Raw genomic sequence first — 24,707 nt, 5'->3', positions numbered from 1 at the left:
ACAATTTTGAGCAAATTTTACTGTGTTAGCAAAAAAAGCTATTAAACATAAAAATATATTTTTAAAATTTATTCTACCCATTTATTCATCTATTGATTTCACAATCTGCTGCCCCCATTCCTGCTCTTTTAATCTCTTGTCAAAGCTAATTTCGGCTACCAAGACAAGTTCATAACTTTGGACAAGATAGGGATCAAAAAAGAGAGTCCTTTTGCAATTCTTGACTTGGTATTAACATTAAGATAATGCTTAATTTCAAGCAGAGAGTGGAGACACAGAAAAACAGGAAGCCCATAGCTTTAAAGTATTGTACAAGATAAAATCAGATTGGTTCCAATGAAAACTTTAGCACCACAAAGAGTTTTCATATTTCGTTACACGTGGTTATAAAACACACAAGTCAAAATATTTGGCATATGGAATAGCTGAATGCAACGGTTTTGTTAATGCAATGAAGGAAGTTATCCTCCTTGTGTCCTCTGACATTAAAATTTTCTTCCATGTTGAACTGCCAAGTTTTTTTAACATTTTACCTTTCTTCACAGTTTCCTTCTGCCAGCTTATATCAGACAAATCATTAGCATCAAAAAGAAAAGTTCAATTCATACTGCTTTAAGCAGTTACCTGTGTCATCAGGTATACAGACAGACAGTAACACTGTGATGAAAATGTCACACTATCTTATCAGATAGCCACAGTTTAAATTATGAGCTTCAGAAAAACAGCAGAAAAATATTTCTGAAGGTAAAAAAACTACAGGCTTTGTTTTCTGCTAAGAGAATGCTGAGCAGGAGTTTCTTGACAAATGTTATCACAGTGTTTCAAATAAGAAATTTTACTATAGGCACAAAAGAAACTGAGAGCTTTGAATATGGCCTGCACAGTTCAAAGGAGTAGAGATGAGGAAAAGTTTCTAGATTTCCTGATTTCTGTATTATCAACCTATACTGAAGGTCTCCAATACTACGAAGTTTGTGTAGATGAGATCTACAGTGATCTGGTGACACACCAAAGCACCTGTAATGAGCAAGGGGAGTCCCAACTTCAGGAAGAAGGGGTTTAACTCACAACTCCTGCAGATGTATCTTATATGCACATGTGATTTTATGCATTTGATAACATCAGGCATTTTGCTTCCCATAGCAGGAAGGTGCTTCTAATATAGTTTAGATTATGATGTTGGTGGGACAGCAATCACCTGTTTCCTACTGTGATTTCTAATCTATGTAATCCACGAAAGCAACACTGGATTCAAAATGTCTTTCTTCAGCTACGTTTTGCTTCAAGGCAGCTCTACAAATCCCATTTCTGAATTGCCTCCAATCCAGAACTGCTCGTTGCAGTGGACTCTGGTGCAGATATTCACAGATCTGGAAGTGAATTACCTTTCTGTACATGTCCTTCTGTGTTTTCCTCATCTTGTTATGTTCAGCTGACAAAAGATAAGTTCTAGAAAAACCTTCCTTCTTATGTGGAAAGAGGAAAGAAAGACTGCCATAAGAAAATCTCAAGAGGAACAGCAGGTCAGCAGACAATACTGTAAACTATACTGATTTAATCTGCAAGTGTTAGTTGCAACAAAAGCTCAGTTTTGGCCCAATTTATCTGCTGCTTTGTGGGACCACCAGACAGCAGGCAGAACAACATGTCTTCTTCCCTGCACTTCATGATGCAACAGCAGAGGGTGTTGCAGATCAGGTCTAAGATACCCCGAGGAGAACAATGTAGGATTTCTTACACACCGCTTGAATATTTTTTATTTTTATGGCTGATTCTGTTAAGCGGTGTTTTTTTTTTGTAAGTATTAGCACCAACTCAGAAATAACCAGAAAATAATTATGATAGGAAAAAACCCTCAAACATATGCATGTATGAAAAAAGGAGGAGAGAGGAAACTGCTTTCTTACTAATATGTCCAGTCAATAAGTGAATGGGAAAGATAAAATAAAGGTATAATCCACCTAAGGAATACTGACAGAAAGGGGTGAATCTTTGGATTCATGACCGATTTTTCATATGAAATCAATCCCAGAGGAAATAATTGTCCTGTAATAAGTGATCAAATTTCCTCCTGGTACTGGAAAAGACAAAAAGAGGACAAAGATTACCCAGCACTTAATGATTCTGGCAGATTGCTTATTTCCCACCTGACAATTTCTAGGGCACCCTGATGAAAAACAAAACCCTGTGTGCTGCTTATTTCATTGTAAAAGAAATGAAAATATATGGTGCACAGAACAGCTAAAGAAGTCATATAAACTCAAAGAAAACTCTCATGGCAGAGAGAGCATATCCTTCTATTGAACCCCCTGCCCTCCTTTTGTCCAACATCCCATGGGGAAACCTTCGAGACCAACTTGTGCAAACCTTTAGGATGACTTCCACATACTACAAACACCGTTATTTTTATTTTTTAATTTATAAAACCAAGGGAAATACCTGATCCCAAACTGGGCATTGCTCTTATGCCAGTACAACACTTTCCTTATATTTATTATAAAGCAAAACTGCTCTATGGCTGGACATGGCACCACGAAGTTACACACCCACCTTCCGAAGAGCTGCCTTACTGCCTGCTTGCAAGCAGACAATGATCCTCTGCAAGCATGTTCAGAAAAGGAATGCCATACTTTCCCCAGTACCTGTATCACAGCTAAATACAGAATTTCCAAAGATGAGTCCTAGAAGAAGGGTTTGATGGACAGTAATGCATAAATCCTGGTTATGGACACAAACCCATAATTTCTCCAGAGTGACTTGACTGACTACTGTAATAGCTGCTCTCAGAGGCCAGCCATCAGTTGCATGCATTACAAACTAAATTTAATCTTTGTTCCAAGTGCTTTGAATATACAGCTTGGTACAAAACATATTAATTTCACAATGACACAAATGCAACCGAGTCACAAAGGAAGAAGGGAAGTTTTACCCCTGCTTGGTGCACACAATGTTGATGGGCCAGTCAAATGTAAGCAAGAAATCAATTCTGCTGGAATGACATGCACAGCCCTCCAGAAGCATTATATCTAATTTTAGCACAGGACACAAGACAGCCTTTTAAAGAAGTCAGCAATAAATCAGTGTTGGAGGGACAGATTGGTGCAGAGAACCCTTTCAGATTGACCATGGGGTACAAATTAAGGAGTAGGCTGAGTGCTCTCCATTTTCATTTCTCAACTCCAGACTCCTAAGTCTTTTTCTCAGCATGCTTTGTATTGGAAGTGCTGTAAATGCACATTCTTATTTGTACTCTACCTAAACTCAGCTCAATTGAAGGTTCATTTCATTTCAACCCATAGTCAAGGCTGAGAGAAAATAAATAACCTGGTCCTGGAGAATCATCAAAGTGTCCAGCTCCCCAAACCATTCCTTGAAGGTTTATTTAAGTACTTGACACCATTTTGACAATATTTTGATAGTATTATTTGAGAACTGAGTATGACACAATTAAAAGAAGGCGGCACTTCAGTGGAAAATGGGAAGCTTTCTGGCAGGTGGAAAGATCACTGAGCAACAAGTGCAGGCAAGGAAAGAAAACCTCACAGTAACATTAAAGATAAAAGTGGAATATGTTACCTTCCCCATCATCAAATCTGCTCCCTAAGAGGGAGATAAACTTCTTCATTGACTGAACAAGAAAGAAACACATACCCTTCAGCAGCCACGGAGATTTAGCTGAAGTTTCTGTAAGAACAGCTTTTTAATGGAAAAAGTTACCTGGATTTTTGTAGATGCTAAGCACATCCTTGAAATAATGAGGTAAGAATCTTTCTAATAAAAGCAGCACGTCCTCCAACTCCTCCAGAATGCCCACAAGCAGAAAATTTTCATTAACGTTCAGCTTTGCTCTTTCAAGGGCCCATTCACCAGGCTCCCTGTATGAAATTGATGGGGGAAGACGGAGGAGGGAAAAAGAAAAGTTGAAATATACATTTATTTCTCAAATTCAAGCCAAGAACACAAGTGAATAAAAAATATTCAGTGCTATACTTAGAACAAAAAAAGACTCCCCCACCAAACCCAAGTAGTTTACTGAGCTTTTCCACACAACATTTATAATTGGATTGGCATGTAAAAACAGGATCATGTCAAAAGGAGGCTAATCATTGCGTGAAAGTACTCCATTCTGAAGGGAACTTCTGCCAAGTTGTTTATAAGCTCAAACTTGTGAACTTTGGTATTTCAACTTGGAAGCACAACCCATGTGATCAGAGGGATGACTGCCCTTGGTGTTGGAAGGTGCTGAGGAGTGGTGGTGTCCCTGAACTACATCAGGAGAGCTGCTGGGACCAACCACTGCTTGCTGTTACTGGCGAATCCTACACAGGACACTATCATTTTCCACCTTGTCCTTCATTTTAACTTTTGCCAAAGTCTCTAGGAGCTTCCCTTCCCCCTGTCATTACCCCCAGTTGCCCTGCAGCTTTGCTACAGGATTTGCATTTTTTTGCTGTGACTGATACTGGTTTTGAAGAACAGTTTGGGGTTCTTCTGTCCTTTCTCCCAGCAGGAGAAGCTGGCAGGACTTCACTACATCTTTATGCTTCTCTGTTTCCCAAAAGCACAATGTAGTTAAACAACCATACAAATCCTAAATCCCATATAATAATTCATATTAGTTATGTTCTGGGAGCAGCAGCCATCATTCATATTGACACAGGATATAATGCCAGTGTCCCAGGCTAAAGGAATCAGCTCCCCACACTGCCTGGGAGTAGCTGTAAATCACACCTCTTCCATGACTTCTTTAGGTTATTGCGGATCCTAGGCAATAGTGAATTTAACATTTGTCTGAAGCTCTTTCTTTGTCATGTGGAAAAGCCTACTACTTTCCACTCCTACTAGAGCAGACTTGTAGCAGGTTTTTCATGCTCTACGACCTTCTGGGCACTGATCTGTTTTCTGGAATAGCAAAGTGTCCTAACAAACACTATGAGCCTCCTGTTTGTAGCTCCTTATGGGACTAAGTAGAAGCTGAAGGAAGTTCAAGGGCATAACAAGAGCCAAATCTACAACAAGGTACAAAACAGTATTCAATATCCTGCTTGGGAACCTCACAGAGATATTTTGTGAAGGTATTCAGGCATGTGACTGCCGTTAATGGGATTATTCGTGCAGGCAAATTAAATGTGCAACCATAAGCATTTGCAGATAAGGCCAAAATATGTTAAAAAATGTGCAATGAAAATGAAGTCGTTAACTTGTTTTGTTTCTTATACATTAGTTCAGTTAACGAAAAAAACCAAAAAGGCAGGATTTTACAACATGGATACTTCTTCTGTCTTTATTTGTAAGTAATACATTTTCACTGGTTATTACTGCTACAAGAAGTATGGCTTTTGAAAGAAATTCTGGAAAATGTGCAACTGTTTCATTATGGAGAAGCTTGAATAATACAGAAACAGAATACCTTGAAGTTGAACACACCTACCAAAGAACATTTGTTACTAACAATACTAAAGTGTTTAAAGCCAAGAAAGTATTTAAAATTATTCCTATAGTATTGTATAAAAATTTACTAAAAATATGGTATCAGTAACTCAGCATTACTAGAATGGTGTTTACAGACGTTAAATGAGGTAGCTCAATTAAAGCAGTAGAGGGCCATATTTTATATGGTTTTAAGCACAAACACAGTTTCTCACATGGACACAGAAACATGTACTTCTCATCTAGACCTGATAGAAGCATCTGAGCAAATCAGAAACACGTATTACAAAATTAAAGTGCAGATAAAATGAGTAACCCAGAAAAAAAATATACATAAATACATTCATATTTGATGAATTATTCATGCGATAAATCAAGAAAAAAGAATACTGCAACATTTGCAATGGCCTCCTTACTTCAAAATATATCCATGCAGTTACCACATGCAGTGCTGCATTCCTTGTACTTTCATTTTTCTCTTGTACTTCAAATAATGTCACCTCTTTATTGCCAACTTCTGACAAAATGTTTGCAATAGCTATTGCTGAACAAATTGAAATACCTTGCATATATTTACCTGCATCTTGGATGCTGTCCACAGAAATATGGTATGATGTAAAATAACCTGGGATTAGAACATTCAGGGTAGTTTTCAAGGATACATACATTAATGTCCTGTGGGGGAGGAAAAAAAAATACTGTATTTTCTTTTCTCTATTAGCAACTGCTTTCTTTATCTCATACATTTTACAGTCATCTCAGGGTTAAAGAACTGTGCCAAGGCTATAACAAGTACCTTAAAAATAATCTATTGGTCTATTTATCTACTTCTAAATATCAGCAGGGGAAACAAAAAGTTATTTTGTCCTAGAATGCACAAAGCAATTTTTTCTTCCTTGCTGCAAACCCCACAATTGTTATACTGAGATTACTGTATGAGTTTAAGTGGGACACATTAATCAACTTTCATACTAAATAACATTTAAAATATTCAAAAGATTATTTTCAGGCTCTTCTTTCTTCTAAATACACCCTGGAGAAAACCTGAAGTAGCCAGAATAAATAAAATTGAGACAACATTTATTACTTTGCTCCTCCCGCCCCCCTTTTTTTTTAAATTCTGCGGCATTCAATGACTGGAATGAACAAATGTAAGATGTAATTTGTACATCTCACTCAATATTATAACATGCATCACTTTTGGTTACAATTCTGTAAACTTAGATTTTCAGAACTGAACTGTGCAAAGCCTGCTGAGAAAATGGGTTATTAGAAAGTATTTATCATTTTCATGAAATATCATTCATCTAATTAGAAGCTATTTATCATTTTTCAAAGACTTGACATAGCTACTGAACCCTGAGGAACTGCATTCCATTTATAGCTTTACTTCAGCACAACAATAAATATGTGGCACTGAATTCCATTATCCAAATCTAATAGAGCCTTACTCTGCAAGCAGACACACCCTCTGCAGAGACATACAGGGCAAAAAAATGGGTAAGACAACTAAAGCAAGGATGGAAGGATCTCACCTGTGCAGAATCAATCTTGTTATTTAGATATGGGCTTTCACAATGCCATAGGCACTATACATATCAGTATCAAACCAACAACTAAACAAAACCATCATTTATCAAGTAAATAAAATGTGATAGAGAACATTCCACAAGACAGATGTGCTTGGCAGCATGGAAAACATGGAGACCATCCCCTGCTCTCCTTAGAGAAGGGGAGGGTACAGGCCTCCAGACACAGCATCTGTATCTGAGGCCTCATCAGAGAAAAGCTCTTCTCAGAACTTCAGTCCTCTCACCTAACTGCATTAGATCCCTGTTTCGGCCTGTAAGCCTTTTAAAGTACATTTCTGATTCCTACTCTGTCTCACAGTCATGTGAATCCAACTTTATAAGCACACCAGAAAACTGGGCTAGAAAGTAAATCACATGGTGAGGAACCATTAAAGAAAATAACATAGAAATTGCCAGCTGGGATACAAACAATCCATTTCCCCTGCTCCCCACAGTATATTTCAGGGCTTGCCTTAAATACATACCAGAAGATTTATGGTCAAGACCTGAATTTTGACATTAAAGGCTCTGAGCTGAAGCTAACCAGCCTCCCATGCTCCATGCTATTACTAAGAAATCTTACTGTGGATGTATAGATTGCACAGGCAATGTGTCTCTCCTGTCATCTCAACAGGGCTTTATAACATGAATTACAAATTGCACCTCTTTAAAGGTTTATTGTGCTTTTTCTATAGACACCAGAGATGTTTTCAGTAATACATATTTTTAGCTTTCATAAGAAACTAAAGACCTGCAAGAAATTAATAAATCCCTTGGATTAAAAAAAAATGAAATATTGCCCTGACAATACTTTATGTCCAAGCTGGCTTGCACTTGATAGATGGAAGATGGGTAATCCATAAAACGGATTAGATGGAAGGTGAGTAGAACACCTTCCATAAGGTGTTCTTAAGACATAAGACTTAAAAATCTCTACCAACACCCAGCTAAGAACATTTTCGCTTTTCTCACTGTCATACAAAGGCAGAAGGACATTAGCTCCCGATAAAGAAACTTACAATTTCTTTACAAGAATAATGAATATGATGAGTCAAGAAATATTCCCTGACATGAGTATCAATACCCAACACAAAAGTGTAACTGGGACCTTCTGGTAATTGTGAAAACAGTATTTGATTCACACGGCCAGAGAAACACCTGTACAATAAAAGCAATGTAAATTCATATGGAAAATCCTGCAGCTTTAACAAGCAGACAGCTGATACTAACTGAAAAAGAGATTTTTAGTATCCTTTTTAGGGTAAATTTATGCAGGATTACTGAAACAACCAGGCTGGCTCTAATCTAATCTCATCTCCCCCATTCCTTGTTGATAACTCAGGGTTTAAGATAAAGGCCAGGTGAGCTTTCATACAAACCTACAATATTTTGCCACACAAAGACATGCACTTCACCCTCCTGACATCAGAAGCACCAGGCTTTCTCTGCAGTAAAAGCACTGCCCCTTTCCAGGCTTTGTTTTCCACCACTGCTATGATCTGTATTCCAGCTGCTAGAGTGTCTTCAAGCATTTGCAGCCCCTGCTCACTCCCTGAGATGTAAAATCAGTTTTCAACCAAAAAGTGGGTGAAAGAAAGGTCAGCCTGAGGTGAGCTAGTCATTACAAAACTTAAAACACACCTACAGGAGATGCTTTTTGGTGCCAGTGGCACACAGGAATTTCTGGGGTTTTTTCCCAGCATGGAAAGTCAAGGTGAAACAACATTATCCTAGGCAGTGTCACTCCGCTATCCTAGGCAACATTAATTAAGCCACATCTCCAAGTAAGAACATGCTTTCTCAGCAGAACACAAATCTTTCAGGGCAGAAAAATTTCTACGTGAGACAAAATTTTGCAAGGTGACAGATGACAGCCGTGCTCATTTAAATGACTGTAGGAGCCTTGTAAAAAAATTATTTTAACACAGTCAGGAAAGATACAGAAGGAAACACACAGAGCTACTTTGATCATAACCTTTCAAAACAAAGAAAGCAGTATTTTACTTCATTCCTCAGATCCTGGCTACAATTCATATCAATCACATCCCATGGGGCTTGTGTCTTCAAAGGGGCAGTGGCAGGCCTGGGAATCAGCCCTGCAGCTCCAAGTAACAACAGAAACTATCTTTCTTTTAAATAATACTCTATTTTTCTACTCATGTAACAATTTTTTTTCTGAAAAGTTAAACCAGTAATTTCTGCTTCCTTCTTCTGTAAAATTGTCTTTGAAATGAAAATCACAACATGCCATAATCCTTTAATCTGTCAATGAGTCAGACAACTGAGCAGAAATATATCAAAGCTGCATTATTGTTTTCTTTTTTTGAGATTAGTAATAAGCTATTTCATTTGCCATAGTGAGCTCAACGTGCTATAAGAGAAGTCAGCATCTGATTAAAAATATTTCATAGAATAATTGAATCATCAGGTTTGGAAGAGACCTTTAAGATCATCTAGTTCCACTGTTAACCCAGCACCACCACAATCAATCCTAAACCATATTCCCAAATGTCACACCCGGATGCCTCTTGAAGACTTCCAAAGATGGTGACTCTATAATTGCCCTGGGCAAGTTATTCCATTGTCTAACATCTCTTTCAGTTAAGTTTTTTTTTCTAATATCTAATCTGAACCTCCCTGATGCAACATAAGGACATTTCCTACCATCCTTTCATTTCCTCTTCACTAAAACTCCTTTCAGGTAGCTGTAAAGAGTGAAGGCCCACAAAATTCCTTTGGGAATTTTAATTCCATTACAAAAAGAGCAAGCTTTAAGGTGTTCTTTTGCAGAACAATAAGCAATTTACTCAAGTCAATGTCTTATGACAAATACTGTACCATATACAAAAGGATGTGACACAAGATTTGAGAACTTTTTTCCTCCAAATACAAAATCCTATGAGTACTGACAGAAAGAATAACTTGGTTTTTATTCAGTGGAAGAAACACACACACAAAAAAAATCATATTGGGTTTCAAGGTGTAGTAGCCTACAGCTGGCCTGTAGGCCTCAAAGTATAAATAATTATAAAATCATAACAGAAATATGTAATCAGTTACATAATTCCCTTACTTACATAATTCAACCAATAAGAGCAGGCCCAGGCCATTGGAGACTCAGGCTTCTATTGGCTGGCTGACCAGGAAGTAACTGGCTCAGCCAATGAGGATTAACCTCATGGATATATCCTAACATATATCAGGGAGCAAGTTTGGAATAAAGTGGACTGCTGCTGCATGAACTCAGCGTGTCTTGTCACTGGTCTGTCTCCGAAACTGTGACAAGTGGTGGACCACGACGTGATCACAACAGCTGCTGCCAATAGAGTGGGGAGACAGAGGGGACAACCAGGAAGAGTTGCCTGCAGCCTTTGCGCTATGAGGAATGGCATATAGAGCCGTGATTGCTTCGGACCCCCCTTTATTTTTGCTTTTAATTTTTCTTTTTGTAACTGGAAGACACCACCAGCATGGGAGCATGGGCTTCAACACCGGAGGACCCCCTCCTGAACGTATAGACACCTACTTTAAAGAAAAGATTTGAAAAATATGAGGAATGGACTTTATTTGCCCTCATAACATAGTGTGAGAGCCACGGACTGGATGTATCAGAAGAGGCTGCGCTAGATTTAAAAACCTGGGAGCGGACTGGACAACATATCTGTACAGCTGTCTGCACAGGAGATGACTGCCATTTATGTTATTAAACCATGGGGACTCATAATGAACATGATAAAAATGCTGCAGAGGCAAAAATGTTACTAGGCAACTCAATGGCGGCTGCTGTAAGAGTGTCACCTCAGTATTGTAAACAGAAACAGCAAGGCCATCTGAAAACAAATTGTTCCTGTAAACCCATCTTAACAAGGACAAATCCTCTCAAGGACCAGGGAAATGAAAGACTTAGTGTGAGGAGGGGATGCATGAAGACAAAAACATCTCCTCACCTTCCTGTGGTTTATGTGACCAGCACACAGGAAGGACTCAGGGAGCAGCTGGAATGGATGTATTCACATCTGACACAGTAACCATATGCAACCCAAAGGTGCATAAGATTCCTCTTGAAGCTCAAGGACCTATCGGGAAAGGATTAAGTGCACTATTGATTGGAAGGTCTAGTGCTACAATGCAAGGTATCTTTGTTTATCCTGGTTGTTATTAGCTCAAACTTTACAGGACAAATATATGCTATGGTTTCTACCCCCACTCCACCCGTGACTATCCCTGAGAAAACCAGAATTGCTCAGCTTATCCCATTTAAGTCTTGCATCCCACATACAGACCCCAAGGTGCAAGGAGACCAGGGCTCCAGATCAACAGGAAAACCCCAGGTATTTTGGACCCAGATTGTAGGTGAACAGAGGCCCAAGGTGGAATGTATCATTACAATGCCACGTAACATAAAAACAGACAATGGACCTGCAAACACATCACAAAAAACTAATCCATTTTTACAGCTCTGGGGTGTGGCCCACCAAACTGATATTCCCCAACAAGCAACATGACAGGCCATTGTAGAAAGGGCACATGGCACGTTAAAACGTATGTTAAAAAAAACAAGAAAGGAGGAATGTGTGGCAAAACCCCACAATGCAAAGCAGCAAGGCTGTTTACACATTAAATCATTTAACAGTACCAGAGCAATCTCAAAATCCAGTAATTTAAAATAATTTTCTATCACTGGAATCGTCTGGTGATGTCCATTCACCCAAACCTAAGTCACAGTTTTGGAGACAGACCAGTGACAAGACACACTGAGTTCATGCAGCAGCAGTCCACTTTATTCCAAACTTGCTCCCTGATATATCTTAGTAGCCCATGAGGTTAATCCTCATTGGCTGAGCCAGTTACTTCCTGGTCAGCCAGCCAATAGAAGCCTGAGTCTCCAATGGCCTGGGCCTGCTCTTATTGGTTGAATTATGTAAGTAAGGGAATTACGTAACTGATTACACATTTCCATTATAATTTTATCATTATTTGTATTTGAGGCCTACACAGCTATTTTTTGATTATGACTGTCTCAACCAAAAATTACAGAAAGACCACATTCTGCCCAGGATGCATTAGAATTATTGGTAGCCCTGGCAATTTAACATAAGAAATCATAACCCAAATACCTACATGCCTTGCAAATAATTTCCATTCCATTTCCATCTGTTCATCTATGGAAAAACACAAAAACCACATCCTCTTTCTATGCCCTGCCCCTGTGAGATACCACAACTTTGTGAAACCATGAGACCCTGCCCACAGCCCAGGAACAGTGCATGCTCCTTCAGGCTGAAGGGTGAAGATGTGCAGGTGTGTCAGCAGCAACCTAAATTTCAAGTTTTCATAAAAGGAAATGAAATAAAAAGATGTGGAAAACTAGTGACTGAGCCCAGTCCAGAGTGATCTCTCCTGCTTACAATGCTGTTTTTCATACACCACTACGGTCCACAGTGCAGTCTAGTCCTCACTGCTGCCAGCCAAGGAAAATTCTTCTGCTCTCCTGAGAGCCACCAGGAATCCTCTCACAGCTTGTTAAGTGCTTTCTCACATAGTTGGTGTTTGTAAAGAGGTCAAACTGACCATTACATCCTGAGGACAATGTCACACCATATGAGCTAAACACAATACACAAAAAAAAAAACCCCAACATGATTTCCCACCTTCTCTGGCCCCAGCTGGGGAGCTCTGGGTGGCCTTAGAGTGATTGGAAAGAAAATGTAAACATGGTATCTCAGAAAAGGGCTTGTGAGTACAAATATGACATGAAAGAAAGAAAAGTACGACTTCCTACTTTGGAAGGCTGCAGAAAGATACTGAAAAGTCAAGGTATAGTGGCATGAAGGTTTCCAAGTACAAATGTAACTTAAGTTACTAAATCTTATTTAGGAGCACAAATTATTTACACATTTCAATGAAACATAAGATAAAATGCAACACATTTTTAACCCTAGTTAGAGTTTTACTTCACCAGGTGATATTTAATGTTTCTATTCAATCTCAATCAAGTATTTGTAAAACTAGAGCCACACAGCAGCAAAATTACTGCTTTCTTTCAAATATATTTGGTATATGTTTGTGCATCTATGCCAGCAGCACTGGCAGTAGATTGCTGTGGAGTGGGTAGGTGCTGGGCATTGCTTCCCAAATCAGCATTGTCAATAGAGACAAAGCCAAATGTTTCCCATGCTGTGCTGATGGGGCACTGAGGCCCCCCCAGGGTGGGCTGCCAGGCGGGGTGGACTGTGCCAAACTGTGTGGGATGATTGTCCTCTGGAGATACCAGCAGGCTGGACAAGTTTATTGGGACACCAGTGGCAGGCTGCAGAGTGACCAGTGGGAGAAGCTGCAGAGTGATCCTGGGGAGAAGCTCCACAAGATGGCAGAGCAGATCCAGCTAAGCCTAGAATGCAGGGTTTCTGTCCCCAAATGCCCCCCAGCACCAGCTGTGATTGTTCCTTCACTTCTATGAGGCTCAACCAGCTCAAAAGGCAACAGAAACCCTTTTCTGTTCCTCCTCCACTGCCTCCTGCTGGTCTTCTATCAGAAGAGAGGGTGGGGGCTTGCTCACATTAATGGCACTCCAGCACTCCAGCTGCACAGGGCAACACAGGTCGCTGTGGATGACTTCAGTCACTGCAATTATTTCTTTTACAGCCTCCCTTGGGCATCCACCCTCTATAGTCTGGGGTCCTCCATGGACTGCAGGTGGATCTCTGCTTCACCATGGACCTCCGTGGGCAGCAGGGGGACATCTGTCTCACCATGGTCCACACCATGGGCTGCAGGGGAATCTCAGCTCTGCTGCTGTAACACCTCCTCCTCCTCCTTCTGCACCGACCTTGGTGTCTGCAGAGCTGTTCCTCTCATGTCACTCCTCTCTTCTCCAGCTGCAATTGCTGCTGTGCAGTAACTTCTTTCCCTTCTGAAATAGATTATCCCAGAGGTGCTACCACCATCACTGAAGGGCTCACCCCTGGTCAGCAGTGGACCCATCATGGAGCTGGCTGGCATTGGCTCCACTGGACATGGGGGAAGCTTCTGGCAGCTTCTCACAGAAGCCACTCCTGTAGCCCTTCTGCCTCCCAATCCCCCACCACTGCTACCAAAAGCCTACTGTGCAAGCTCAATACATTTTTGTAGAGGATAATTCTGGGGTTTCTTTGAATTGACTTTCCAATTTCTTCTGGCAAAATGCATGTTTTTACTTTCCTTCCCCCACCACCACATAAGTAAATAGGCTGCCAAGTCCAATTCCCTCTTTTTTTTTTGGCTGGCTAATTTGCCTGGACTCTTCTGCCTGGGCTAATTTGCCTGACTTTTCAGCCAACAATGTATTAAGCTCTTTTTTTTGGCATCTTTACAAGTGAAGTGGCAGCTAACAAAACAGCATCTTCTGCTAACCATCTACATTTTCATTAAGTGCAGACATAAGTTATTCATTCATATACAAATTTTTGCTGGTATGGACATAGCAAAAGTGATGAACCATGCCCACAATGCTACTATTTCGATGTGACAAACAAGAAACACATTTGTACATCCCTGTTTTCTAACCTAAAATGATGTACAACATCAGGAAAATATAGGTGGATATATTTCTCTCCATTCTGTTGTCATAAATCATGGTAGTAATTTGTCAAAGATAAGTTTTACTGTTAAGAATCGAATCACTTCATAGTTGTAAGCAGGAACATTATAATATCTTTTCCATTGCTTTTGTATTTTTCACCTCAAATCATCTTAGTACGGGAAATATATTACAAAAAATAGAAAGAAATTGCCAAAAAAAAAGGATGAGTGGCTGCCAGCTGGAAGCAGTGTGTAAGCATTAAACAACCATCCTGTTACAGAGGGCACAGATCCAGGGAAGACCAAAAATGAAGATCATTATACTGTAATCAAGAATGAATCCCACTGGCAACTAACAGGAGGGAGAGAGTACATCTGCTAATTCTGTTTACTAACACTTCTTCATAAAAGAACCTGGAAAATTTGTCTGCTTGGATAACAAGCTTTAATAAAATCAATTAGGGATGGCATATATTCAATTCTGCAAATGAGAAGCAGGAAATACCCACCACCTCAAGAACTTTTCAGCCCTCCCTAATGGAGGGCATGTGGACTGTAGCAAATTGATGCCTACAAGAAAAGCAACAAGTCACAGAACGGTTTGGGCTGGAAGGGACCTTGAGATCACCTAGTTCCAAACCCCTGGCAAGGCAGGGACACCTTCCACTAGGTCCAGTGTACCAATGCCTACCCAGCCCGGTCTCCCAAACACTTCCAGGGATGGGGCATCCACAGATTCTCTGGCAACTTGTTCCAACAACCATCACAGTAAAGAATTTCTTCCCAATCTCTAAACCTGCCATCTTTCAGCTTAAAGCCATTGCTCCTTGTCCTGTCACTAGATTCAGTTTTTAAAAAGTTCCTCTCCAGCTTTCTTGTAGACCTCCTTTGGGGGTGGGGGGTAACACTGGATCATCACTCGCTAATATATTCATCACTCTTTTAATGTTAAAAGCTAAAAACATTAACGTTCAGCCAAGTAGATTGTAATACTAAGACTCTGTACCTGTATTAACAGCAAGTCCTGCTCACAATTGAGCAGTAATATGCATGACCAGATTACCCAGAATGAAAAATCATGTAATGAGAAAAACCACACATTACATCACGTTTGGATTGGAAGGGAAGTTAAAGAGCAAATGTCTAGCTCCAACCACCCTGCCACGGGCAGGGACACCTTCCACTACACCAGGTTGCTCACATGCATAAAAGGGCTCTCTAGAAAGAGCCTAAGTCAGGAAAAACAGTCTTGAACTGAAGTGCCGGTCAATGACACTTTAGAAAAAATGGATAAAATAAACAGAAGATTGGCAGAACCTAACTAGTATTAGACAACACTGTAATGAAGAACACAATCAGCAAGGGGAAGAACCAGCAGCAGCAGAAAAGCCTTTCCATCTTACAACAGGTCTTTAATCCAGTCACTGAAGGTGTGATAAATGTCCTTTGTTCCCAGTACAAAAAAAAGGGAAACAAAAAGAAAGGATAGGATGAATAAGGACAGGAAGCTAAAGACAGGAATAAAGTAGCTGGTTTTCTTAGTGAAATGAGACACTGAGTAAGGTTGCACATGACCTATGCTGAGACAATTCTTGAGAATAACAAAGAAGGGTTAACAGCGAAGCAGCACATTTTTCAGGGAATATTAATGGGAGCAGATAAGAAATCTGACCTCAAAGAGATACAGAAGGACTCCAGAATGCTGAAAGACATTCAGCATTAAAAAAACATAGATCCTTACAACAGGATACTCTGGATGACAAGGATGTAACCGGATTTAAAAAGAAAAACCCAAATCACCAAAAGAATAACAATAGTAAAATAGAAACTATATATTTATATTACAGAGGTCTATCAAGGGCTATTAAACACAGATATGGCAGCAATGTCTGCTGGTGAGCTGAAGGATGTCAGAACCTGGGAGGACACTCAAGGGGAAGCACTTTTTACTCTGTCCCCAGTTTGTACTGGCTTCCCTCTCTGGGCTGGATGGTGCTCATGGTTCAAGAAGGGCCTAATGCAGAACGTTCACACCTCCACATATGACACCGTATCATTTGCACCAAGCTACCAAGGAATTCAAATGTTTCAAAATATCGCATTTCTGACAGTATAGAAAAGGCCATTTAAATAATGAGACATTTCTGCAGTTCACATTTTTCTCCCATTTTCTTTCCTAGGTCAAACATTCTCATTCTGTTAAAACCTGACTGTATACACAGAATTTATACTCAGCAGATTTTAGCCCAAACCTCAAAAATGCTTATATTAACAGAAACACATTTAAGTTCTATGAATGCCTCAACATCTTGAAGCTAGCATTACATTTGTTTTTAGCAGAGGCCCACAATAGTAGTTTAAACAATATAAAAGTTTGAAAGAGGCTTATTAGAACAAATGTCAGAGTTCTGTATGCTAAATATATCACTAGAGAAAAGAAATCCATTAGCCATAAGAAAATTAATTTAGTATCAATGAGCATTAGATATTATTGCTTTCATACATCCCAACAGGACAGAGGCAAAACAAAAGAGATCATTCCATTTGCCTTTTTTTTAAAATATGACTTCATGTGACAAGAATCGTGGAGGAAAATCTTTACTTTCTGCAATATAAATCTTCCAAATAAGAGAGTGAAGAGATGGAGAAGGAAAGAAATGCCTCAGATCAAAAAAATTATTGCAGGCATCAGGAAATAAATATATTTTAGAAATTATTAAGCTTTTCCTAATCTGCAGATGTAGCAAAATTCTCATTTCAGAAAATAACCACTCACTAGCCAATGCATGTTTTATTTCAACATACTGCTCAGTTATAGCTTAGACCATCTGCTGTCACAAATTCCAGTGATACAACTCCCTTTTGCTCAAGTTAAAGGGAGAGAAGCTGTATCCAACAGCTCCTGATATGTCCCTGAAATAATCCAGTCACATAAAATACACTGCCTAGCAAAAAAGGAAAACAAACCTGCTGCTGACCTCTGAATTAAAAAAGAAAAAATATATGATTCACCATACAGTACATGTTATGAATTTCTCTGGGTTTGACCGTATTTAAGTCGGATGGTAAATCCCAAAGATCACAGTACTGACTTTTAAGAAAAAAAGTTCCTCATTGTACCAAGGTCTAAATGCCTTTTATGTCTCCTTGACTTACCACATTTATGTTGGCACTTTAACACAAACCTACTGAATGGTGAGAAAACAGCTACAAGTTTGAGTCGTGGGCTAATTTTACCTTCTTATCAGGTTTCTGCCCAGTGTTGACTGACTTGGAGTTTTCTCCCTTCATCTCTCAGGGCTGAAAGGAGAAGGAGCTGCAGAGCAGAGAAGAAAATCAAACTACTTCTGCATGTGGCTTCCCTGCTGCTACAACTGGAAGAGGTTTCTGCTCTGCTGACCCTATCTAATTTCCCTAGTTAAAATCTTCCCCTTGATGAACACTTCTGATGCTTTTCTGGAAAATTACTAATACTTTGCATTATTCATAGCACTGCCATTCTGAATAGCATACACAAAATGGAACATATTGATTCCACTTTTCAGTTTGACAAGACTATCACCATACTGACAAGACCAATATTAAAAACCTCATAAAATTACAAGGTTCAGAGGCATAAGTAATGCACCTATTAGCATTTTTTAAATTTTCAGTCATCTGCTGAAGTTCTTTTCTACAACTATGAAAGAAAAAAACCACACTCCCCTCCCTACACAGAAACCCACAATCTCTCAATGCTTTAATCTCAGGTGCTATGGCTTCAAAAAGCTCAGCAAGCAACAAGATTAAGATTTATTAATCATGAAGGTTAATAAATCTGTTAGGAAGAGAGAAAAAAGCGTCAAATATGCTTCCCCTCGCCCCCACTTCCTACTATCAAAGATATAATCATTTGGATTACATTCTGAGGAAATTTTAATTTTTTTTCCTTCAGCCACTGATGAAGACTTGAGTTTTCTTTTTTCCTTTCAAAGAGAACAGAAAATTAATTTTGAAGAAAATAATAAACTCATTTAACAATCCATCTTCACCATGGAAAGTTTCCTATTTGCCACTAGTTAGTGGATTTTTCCCCATGAAAAAGGAAATTACTCTTGACAAGCTCAGTTATGAATAGTGGCTGGCTTTGCTTGGAGCACAGTTCATAGGAAAAAAGTTGTGTTCAAGGTAACCTGACTAGCCTGTATTTCAATAACTCACTGAGCAGTAGCCAGATTTGCTGAAACAATGGCAGTCCGTTTTCCAGAGTCTACAACAACAAACAATCAGCTTAACATCCTTTGTTGGGGTTTTTGGACAGTTTGATTTTGATTTTATGAAAGCAGCTATATTTACAAGGCATAGAGGAGCTTTGAAAATTCTAGCAAACAAGAAAAAAAAAAAAGTAATATTTGTAATAATAGCCAGAAAAAATGAACACTGCTTTTACTTCAAAGGAGAATTTCACTACCTTGTTACACAGGGAATATATTTTCTCAGCTGACTCAGCACATCTACTGCTTATCCTGAAAGACGGAGTTACCATTTCATTCAAGACATGCTCCCCACCATCCCTGATAACTTACAAACATGTAATATCATCAGCAAACTGGTCAGGGACATGTATTTTTGAAAAAGGTAATTCAACTTCAAATAGCTATCTTAAGGCAAAAAACAAAACCACACTTGAAACAGATAATGTCTGTTTCTTGGGGCCTTTTGTTTATATTTTTCTTTAAATAATGTGGAATTATAAGGAAGACAATAAAAAATTATTTCCTGGCAGCAGTACCCTTCTTAACTTGACTGATTATTAACAAAAAATGGGGAAGGAGAGGGAGAGGAGAGAGGAGCAATACTTTTTAAGCCAGGAAGGAAAATCTGATTTCTGGAATACCTGACACCTGAAGAGCACTCCTGAAGGAAAACACAGCAGCCACTTGCCAGGCAGGGCCAAGCAACCCGAGAGCAGATTACAATCCATCTGCCAACACAAACCTATGGCATTTGGTTGTTTTTGGAGAAACACAAACACCCATTCTCTCCATCACAGGAGCAAACTGAAGCAAACAAAGCAAGAACAGACAGCGCCAGATTTTTAGGAGACTATTCCCCAGTTCAGATCTATTAATTCTGTAATGACACCGAAACAAAATCTAAATTTGCACCTCTGTCCTTCGTCTTCACTGCTGTATTAGGGGTTCTTTCCCTGCTGGGTGGGCTGGCTGGGAAGAACCTGCCACCTCCCTAGTGGGACAAGCAGCCCAGATGTGTCCCACAGGATATCCAGGCACCCCACATGGGCCCCACAGACATGAGCCTTGGTGCCAACCAGAAAGGAGCAAGCACACAGTGCTCCAGCAGGCCCTGGGGTCCCTCTGAGCTGGGACCAGGATAAGGCACAGGATTTTACTCTGCAGGGCACAATAAACCTTAAAAACTTCAGAAAAGCTAGAACAAACGAAGTCTTGAGTATGTCTGGGCACTGTGGTCCCTTTTTTCCACAAAATGCCATCTCTGCTTCCATATGATTTCAACATAAACTATTTCAGTCTTAGAAATACAGAATTGACAAGTGTGCCCAGCAATTCTGCAGTCAACAGAAGAGTCCACACCACCACCAAAAATTACACGATAGGAAAATATTTTGTTGTCAACAAACACCTAAGGCTCAGGACAGCTTTGGATGCCTGAATAAAGACATGTCTATCCTTCACCACGTCAGCCACACACCATGGGCAGGCACTTCTCCCAGTTCTACTGCCCTGCACTCTCCTTGCCATGCACCACCTCACCACCTCAGCTTTGCTTTAGCTAGGAAGTTCTAGAGATCAGGATCTCTGCTTATTTCTCTTTGCTGGCAGCTCTGACAGCCAGAAAACTTAGGTATAAACCACAGAAAGGAAAGAGGAAGGCGAATGACAGACAAGGAATAAAATGGGCTAATAAATTCAGTTTTATTTTCATGGGTTGTCGGTTCCTGCAGGTTTTGACACCTACAGAGCGAAGTGAGTATCTGACTGCCTGAAATTACATTATCATGCCACAGCCTGAACACATTCAATGTGCTGGCAGTAAGAGGAGGGCTGTCTCTCTCTGTCCTTCCTCTGTCAGGAGGAGTAAAAGGTTCTGCAGTTTCCTTCCCCATCCTACTGTCAATAAAAGAGTTTTCATTTAAGGTGGTTAAAGCATAATGCAAGAAGGAAAAGAAAATAGGCAAGGCAAACTCCTAGCAAGGAGTTTTTATAGTATTGAGTATAAAACCTTCCTACTTAGGAGGTTTTATAGTATGGTTTTCTAGGGACAGCCACCATGACTTCATTAGACAAGTCTTCAAAAAAATTGTTATTTAAACATAATTTCAAAAAGTCTGACTCCTACTCATAAACACAGACATATATACACATATGTACATTATTACATCATATTTTTAAGACACACTATTTGCTGGTCAATGCCCCATCTCCATTATTTATGCCATGTACAAACTGTAACTTCAAAAATAATTTTTTAAAAATTTGCACTAACAGAAACTGAAAGCGTTCTTTTTTCTGGATGATAAAACTTTCCAGTTTTAAAAACCATTGTGCTCCAACTTAAGACAAAATATCAATCAATAATTAGCTTTACTTGATGACTACTAAATGTTGCTTTTGAGTTCATAATGCCCAAAATGCTAGACTATGCACTGAAGATAACATTCATATCACACACAGATCCTCTTATTTTTTTTTCAGCTAATTATAATTGTTAAATCATCCCTTACTGGGAATCATGCAAGTGTTATCTGCTTAGATGTGTGTTCCTGTTACTTTGACATTAACAAAGTATGTAAGAATTGAAAATGCAAATACTCAACTTGAGGCTTACAAAAATTATCAAACACTTGAAATTCACCCATACTGAAACATCAGACCAAAGAGACGTCGCGTTTCTGAACAGCATGAAATAAATGTTACCACTGAAACAGTGTTTTATCCATCAATTTTAAGGATTTTGACATCTTCTCTTCTAGTACCTTTACTATTAACAGTGCACAATGTAAAATTGTGGATGCAGTTCACACTTGAAACGCATTTGTATCTTAGCTTTTAATGATAAATTTGAGAATAGTTGTGACAGTGTTAACAATTTATAGCTTCAGCATCAGTTTGGAACTTACAAAAATTAATTTGATTGGAAGAGATGTAAGCTACTGTGGCATATACCCAAGAACACTCAACTATTTTAAAGTCAAGAAACAACATTCAACTGGAGACGTCTATAACTGTAACTATCTTCTATAAATCACCTAGTAGCAGAATTCACTTGTGAGCATGTCAGTTTCAAGTTTGCTTTTGAGTTACCCAGAGCAGAAACCAATTTCAGAAAATCACTACTGGCTATGAGGAACATTTACCATATACACAGGACCTTTTCCTGGCTACCCCTGAGGCTTTAGATTTTTACTGAGCAGACATTTTCTGAAGAAGAGGCGTTGCTTTGGTAATTAACAGCCCTTGGGGGCTACATAGCTGCACTTTTAAGACTAGAATAGAATATTTCAGTTGGAAGGGACCTGCAAGGATCATCTAGTCCAGCTGCCTGACTTCTTTAGGGCTGACTGAAAGTTAAAGCTATTGTTAAGGGCGTTGTACAAATCACTTTTAAATGCTGACGTGCCTTGGGCATCGACCACCTCTCTAAGAAGCCTGTTCCAGTGCTTGACCACTCCTTCTGTAAAGAAATGTTTCCTAAGATATTTCCTTTTTGAATACATCAGAACTTATTCACAACAATGACCAGAAAGGACTTCCACAGCTTCAGTACATGCTGTCCAAACCATCGCATTTTCTATTTTTTACTGGATCCCATAACTACCCATTCCAGCTGTAAACTGCTATTAGTCTTACACTGAAACAGCTCAAAAGTAATCATCCTTGAGGCCACTTTTTCATGCCTCCCAAAAATCTGTCTTCTTGTATCCTTTCCCATGTTTACTTCTTCCTCAAGAGCCTGAACCTATGTCATTCCTCATATGGAAATTATTTAATCATTTCTCTCACCCATTTGTGAGTGTTTTCTGGTTCTTTCAATCCCATTTTGGGAATGGGAGGTGTCCTGGTTTAGGACAAATCTGGGAGGAAATACCCTAGGACAGGAAGTCACAAATGTCAAATGAAAGCAGTCGAGCGCAGACATACTGGAGATCTATATACAATGAAGCTCTCTGTATTGCTCTTTATTGCTTTTGGTTTGCCTTTTTTGACTGCTACTAAGAAACAAACTTGCTACGGTAGAACCACCCAACGCACAGAGAAGATCACACTCCTAACCCTGCAAAAGGTTTGTGAGAGTCCATCAGTTTCTAAGTGAAATAAGGATTATCCCCCACAAAGTTCTTTCCCTCCTTCACTGAAGGCAAGGCTGGCTTTTGTCCCTGGGCTGCACAAGAATGCTCTTTTCTGTTCTTGTTCAATGATCCAAAAATATATCTCCTTAAAATATAACACAGACATACCCTCTTCTCTTATACAGTTTACATGGCCTTAAAAAGCTGGCATCAGTATATTAGAATCTTTGTTCTGTGGGATTTTCCACTCTACAAACAGGATCTTCCTATAGAGAAGCTAGAGAAAACTATTTCCCCAAGCTACCACAACACACAAAACCCAAAAAGCAGCGCAAGAGAGAAATCAAGAGCTGTCCTGTATTTGTGCTTAGAAGGCACAAATAAAAACTTGGCAAAATCACCATAAAAATTAAAACTCATAATTTTAAACTTAATACAGCAAGGTCCTTTAATAAAAGATCTTAAGTTCTTATGTATATAAATGTCTTTAGAAGTGCTACCGAAACACAGTAAGACCCTGTAATAATGTTACATTTAAATAAGGTTGTGGGTATTTAGTGTTGGGACCTCTACTGCTACTTGTTTTCTGGTTTTCTGTGCAGTTGCTTAAAATCTGCAACAGCCAGAAATTTTCAGACCACTACAATGCTGCAAGAAAAGACCCCTCACCTTTTCACATTCTGAAGCAATATATTGTTGTTATCCTGCATCCTGTCTCCACAAAAAGGAGAATGGCAATACAGAATGGTATCATTAAAATAAAAGCATGGTATTAATCTTACATTTTCTAGGATATAAGTATGTATTGTGAATTACATGGAAGTTTTTAGTGTTGCAATCTTAACCAATGCTATATTGCATATTTACTATATGCAACTGACTCAGACTACTGAATGAAAACAGATTTGGAAGGCCCATTTTTTTGCTTTTGTATAAATGCATAATGTTGCAATGTTTGGAATGCAAACGCCACAGGGGAACATTAAAAAAATATTGGTTTGTAAATTAAAGTCACTGAAAAGTAAATGTCAGCTATGAAAATATTTCCTTTAATATTATAAGTTGTTTAATGAGTCCCTCCTCCAGCTGAGGTCTGAATTATCTTTGTGGTTCAATACATTATTAATACAAAATGGGAGAATCTAAGGGGGAAAATGGTGCTTCAGAGCACACACAATAGATGAAGAGCTGCAAAAATGGGCCAGAAATTTTGCTGTGAAGAGGTAATACAGCAAAAGGGAACAGCTGGAGACTATTAAAAGTACTCATTAGAGGGAAGAAGCAGCAAACTGTTCTAATTGGGTCAGCTGACAGGTGGCTGTGCTTCAGCAGCGCTCTCCCGGCAGCCCTGTCCTGGGTGCAGGGATTGGTGCTACTGTGTGATCCCAAACCTGACCTCAGCAGCAACCTGCACTGCAGCACATCCAGCGACCAGCCCCAGCCACCTCAGCACCAGGGCATAACACAGGCAGGAAAATGACTACTGTCTGCATGGGGCTGTGTCAGGGAAAACACTGGGAGTGCACAAAATGTTTAGTCTCCTAACTACAGCTCAGAACACACTGAAAAGTGAAAAATGTTCTTTTTAATTTATAGATTTAGCTCTCCAATATCTGGCATGCAGTGCACAGACAAAGGCAAATAATTTTAACCTCTTTATGCCTCAGATTTCCAGTCTAATCGATGCTAATCAAGTTATCAAAGCCTCCTCAAAATTTCCCAGGTTCAATCAACAGACACTGGTAGCCCTCTCGTGAGGTTCTCAACAGGAAAATCAGAGTCATGAACCCTCTACTCCCTCACTGGACCAAATCTGCAGGCAGAAAACTCTCTCC

The 24,707-nt window shown here is 39.3% G+C and overlaps 1 protein-coding gene across 4 annotated transcripts in view; it reads right to left on the bottom strand.

Moving 5' to 3' along the window:
* The window catches only part of UST (uronyl 2-sulfotransferase), a 151,797-nt gene that overhangs the window by 26,501 nt on the left and 100,589 nt on the right, over positions 1-24,707 (bottom strand). For all 4 annotated transcript variants that reach the window (XM_064708421.1, XM_064708423.1, XM_064708424.1 and 1 more), the window contains exons 6-7: positions 6,008-6,105; positions 3,718-3,875 (exon numbers count right to left, since the gene is read on the bottom strand). In XM_064708421.1, the coding sequence (XP_064564491.1) occupies positions 3,718-3,875; positions 6,008-6,105 (256 nt within the window). The remainder of the gene's footprint in view (positions 1-3,717; positions 3,876-6,007; positions 6,106-24,707) is intronic.

This window comes from Zonotrichia leucophrys, chromosome 3 (assembly GCF_028769735.1).
Source record: "Zonotrichia leucophrys gambelii isolate GWCS_2022_RI chromosome 3, RI_Zleu_2.0, whole genome shotgun sequence".
In the NCBI taxonomy this organism is placed as follows: Eukaryota; Metazoa; Chordata; class Aves; order Passeriformes; family Passerellidae; genus Zonotrichia; species Zonotrichia leucophrys.
This window is presented reverse-complemented; position numbering and strand designations above follow the sequence as displayed.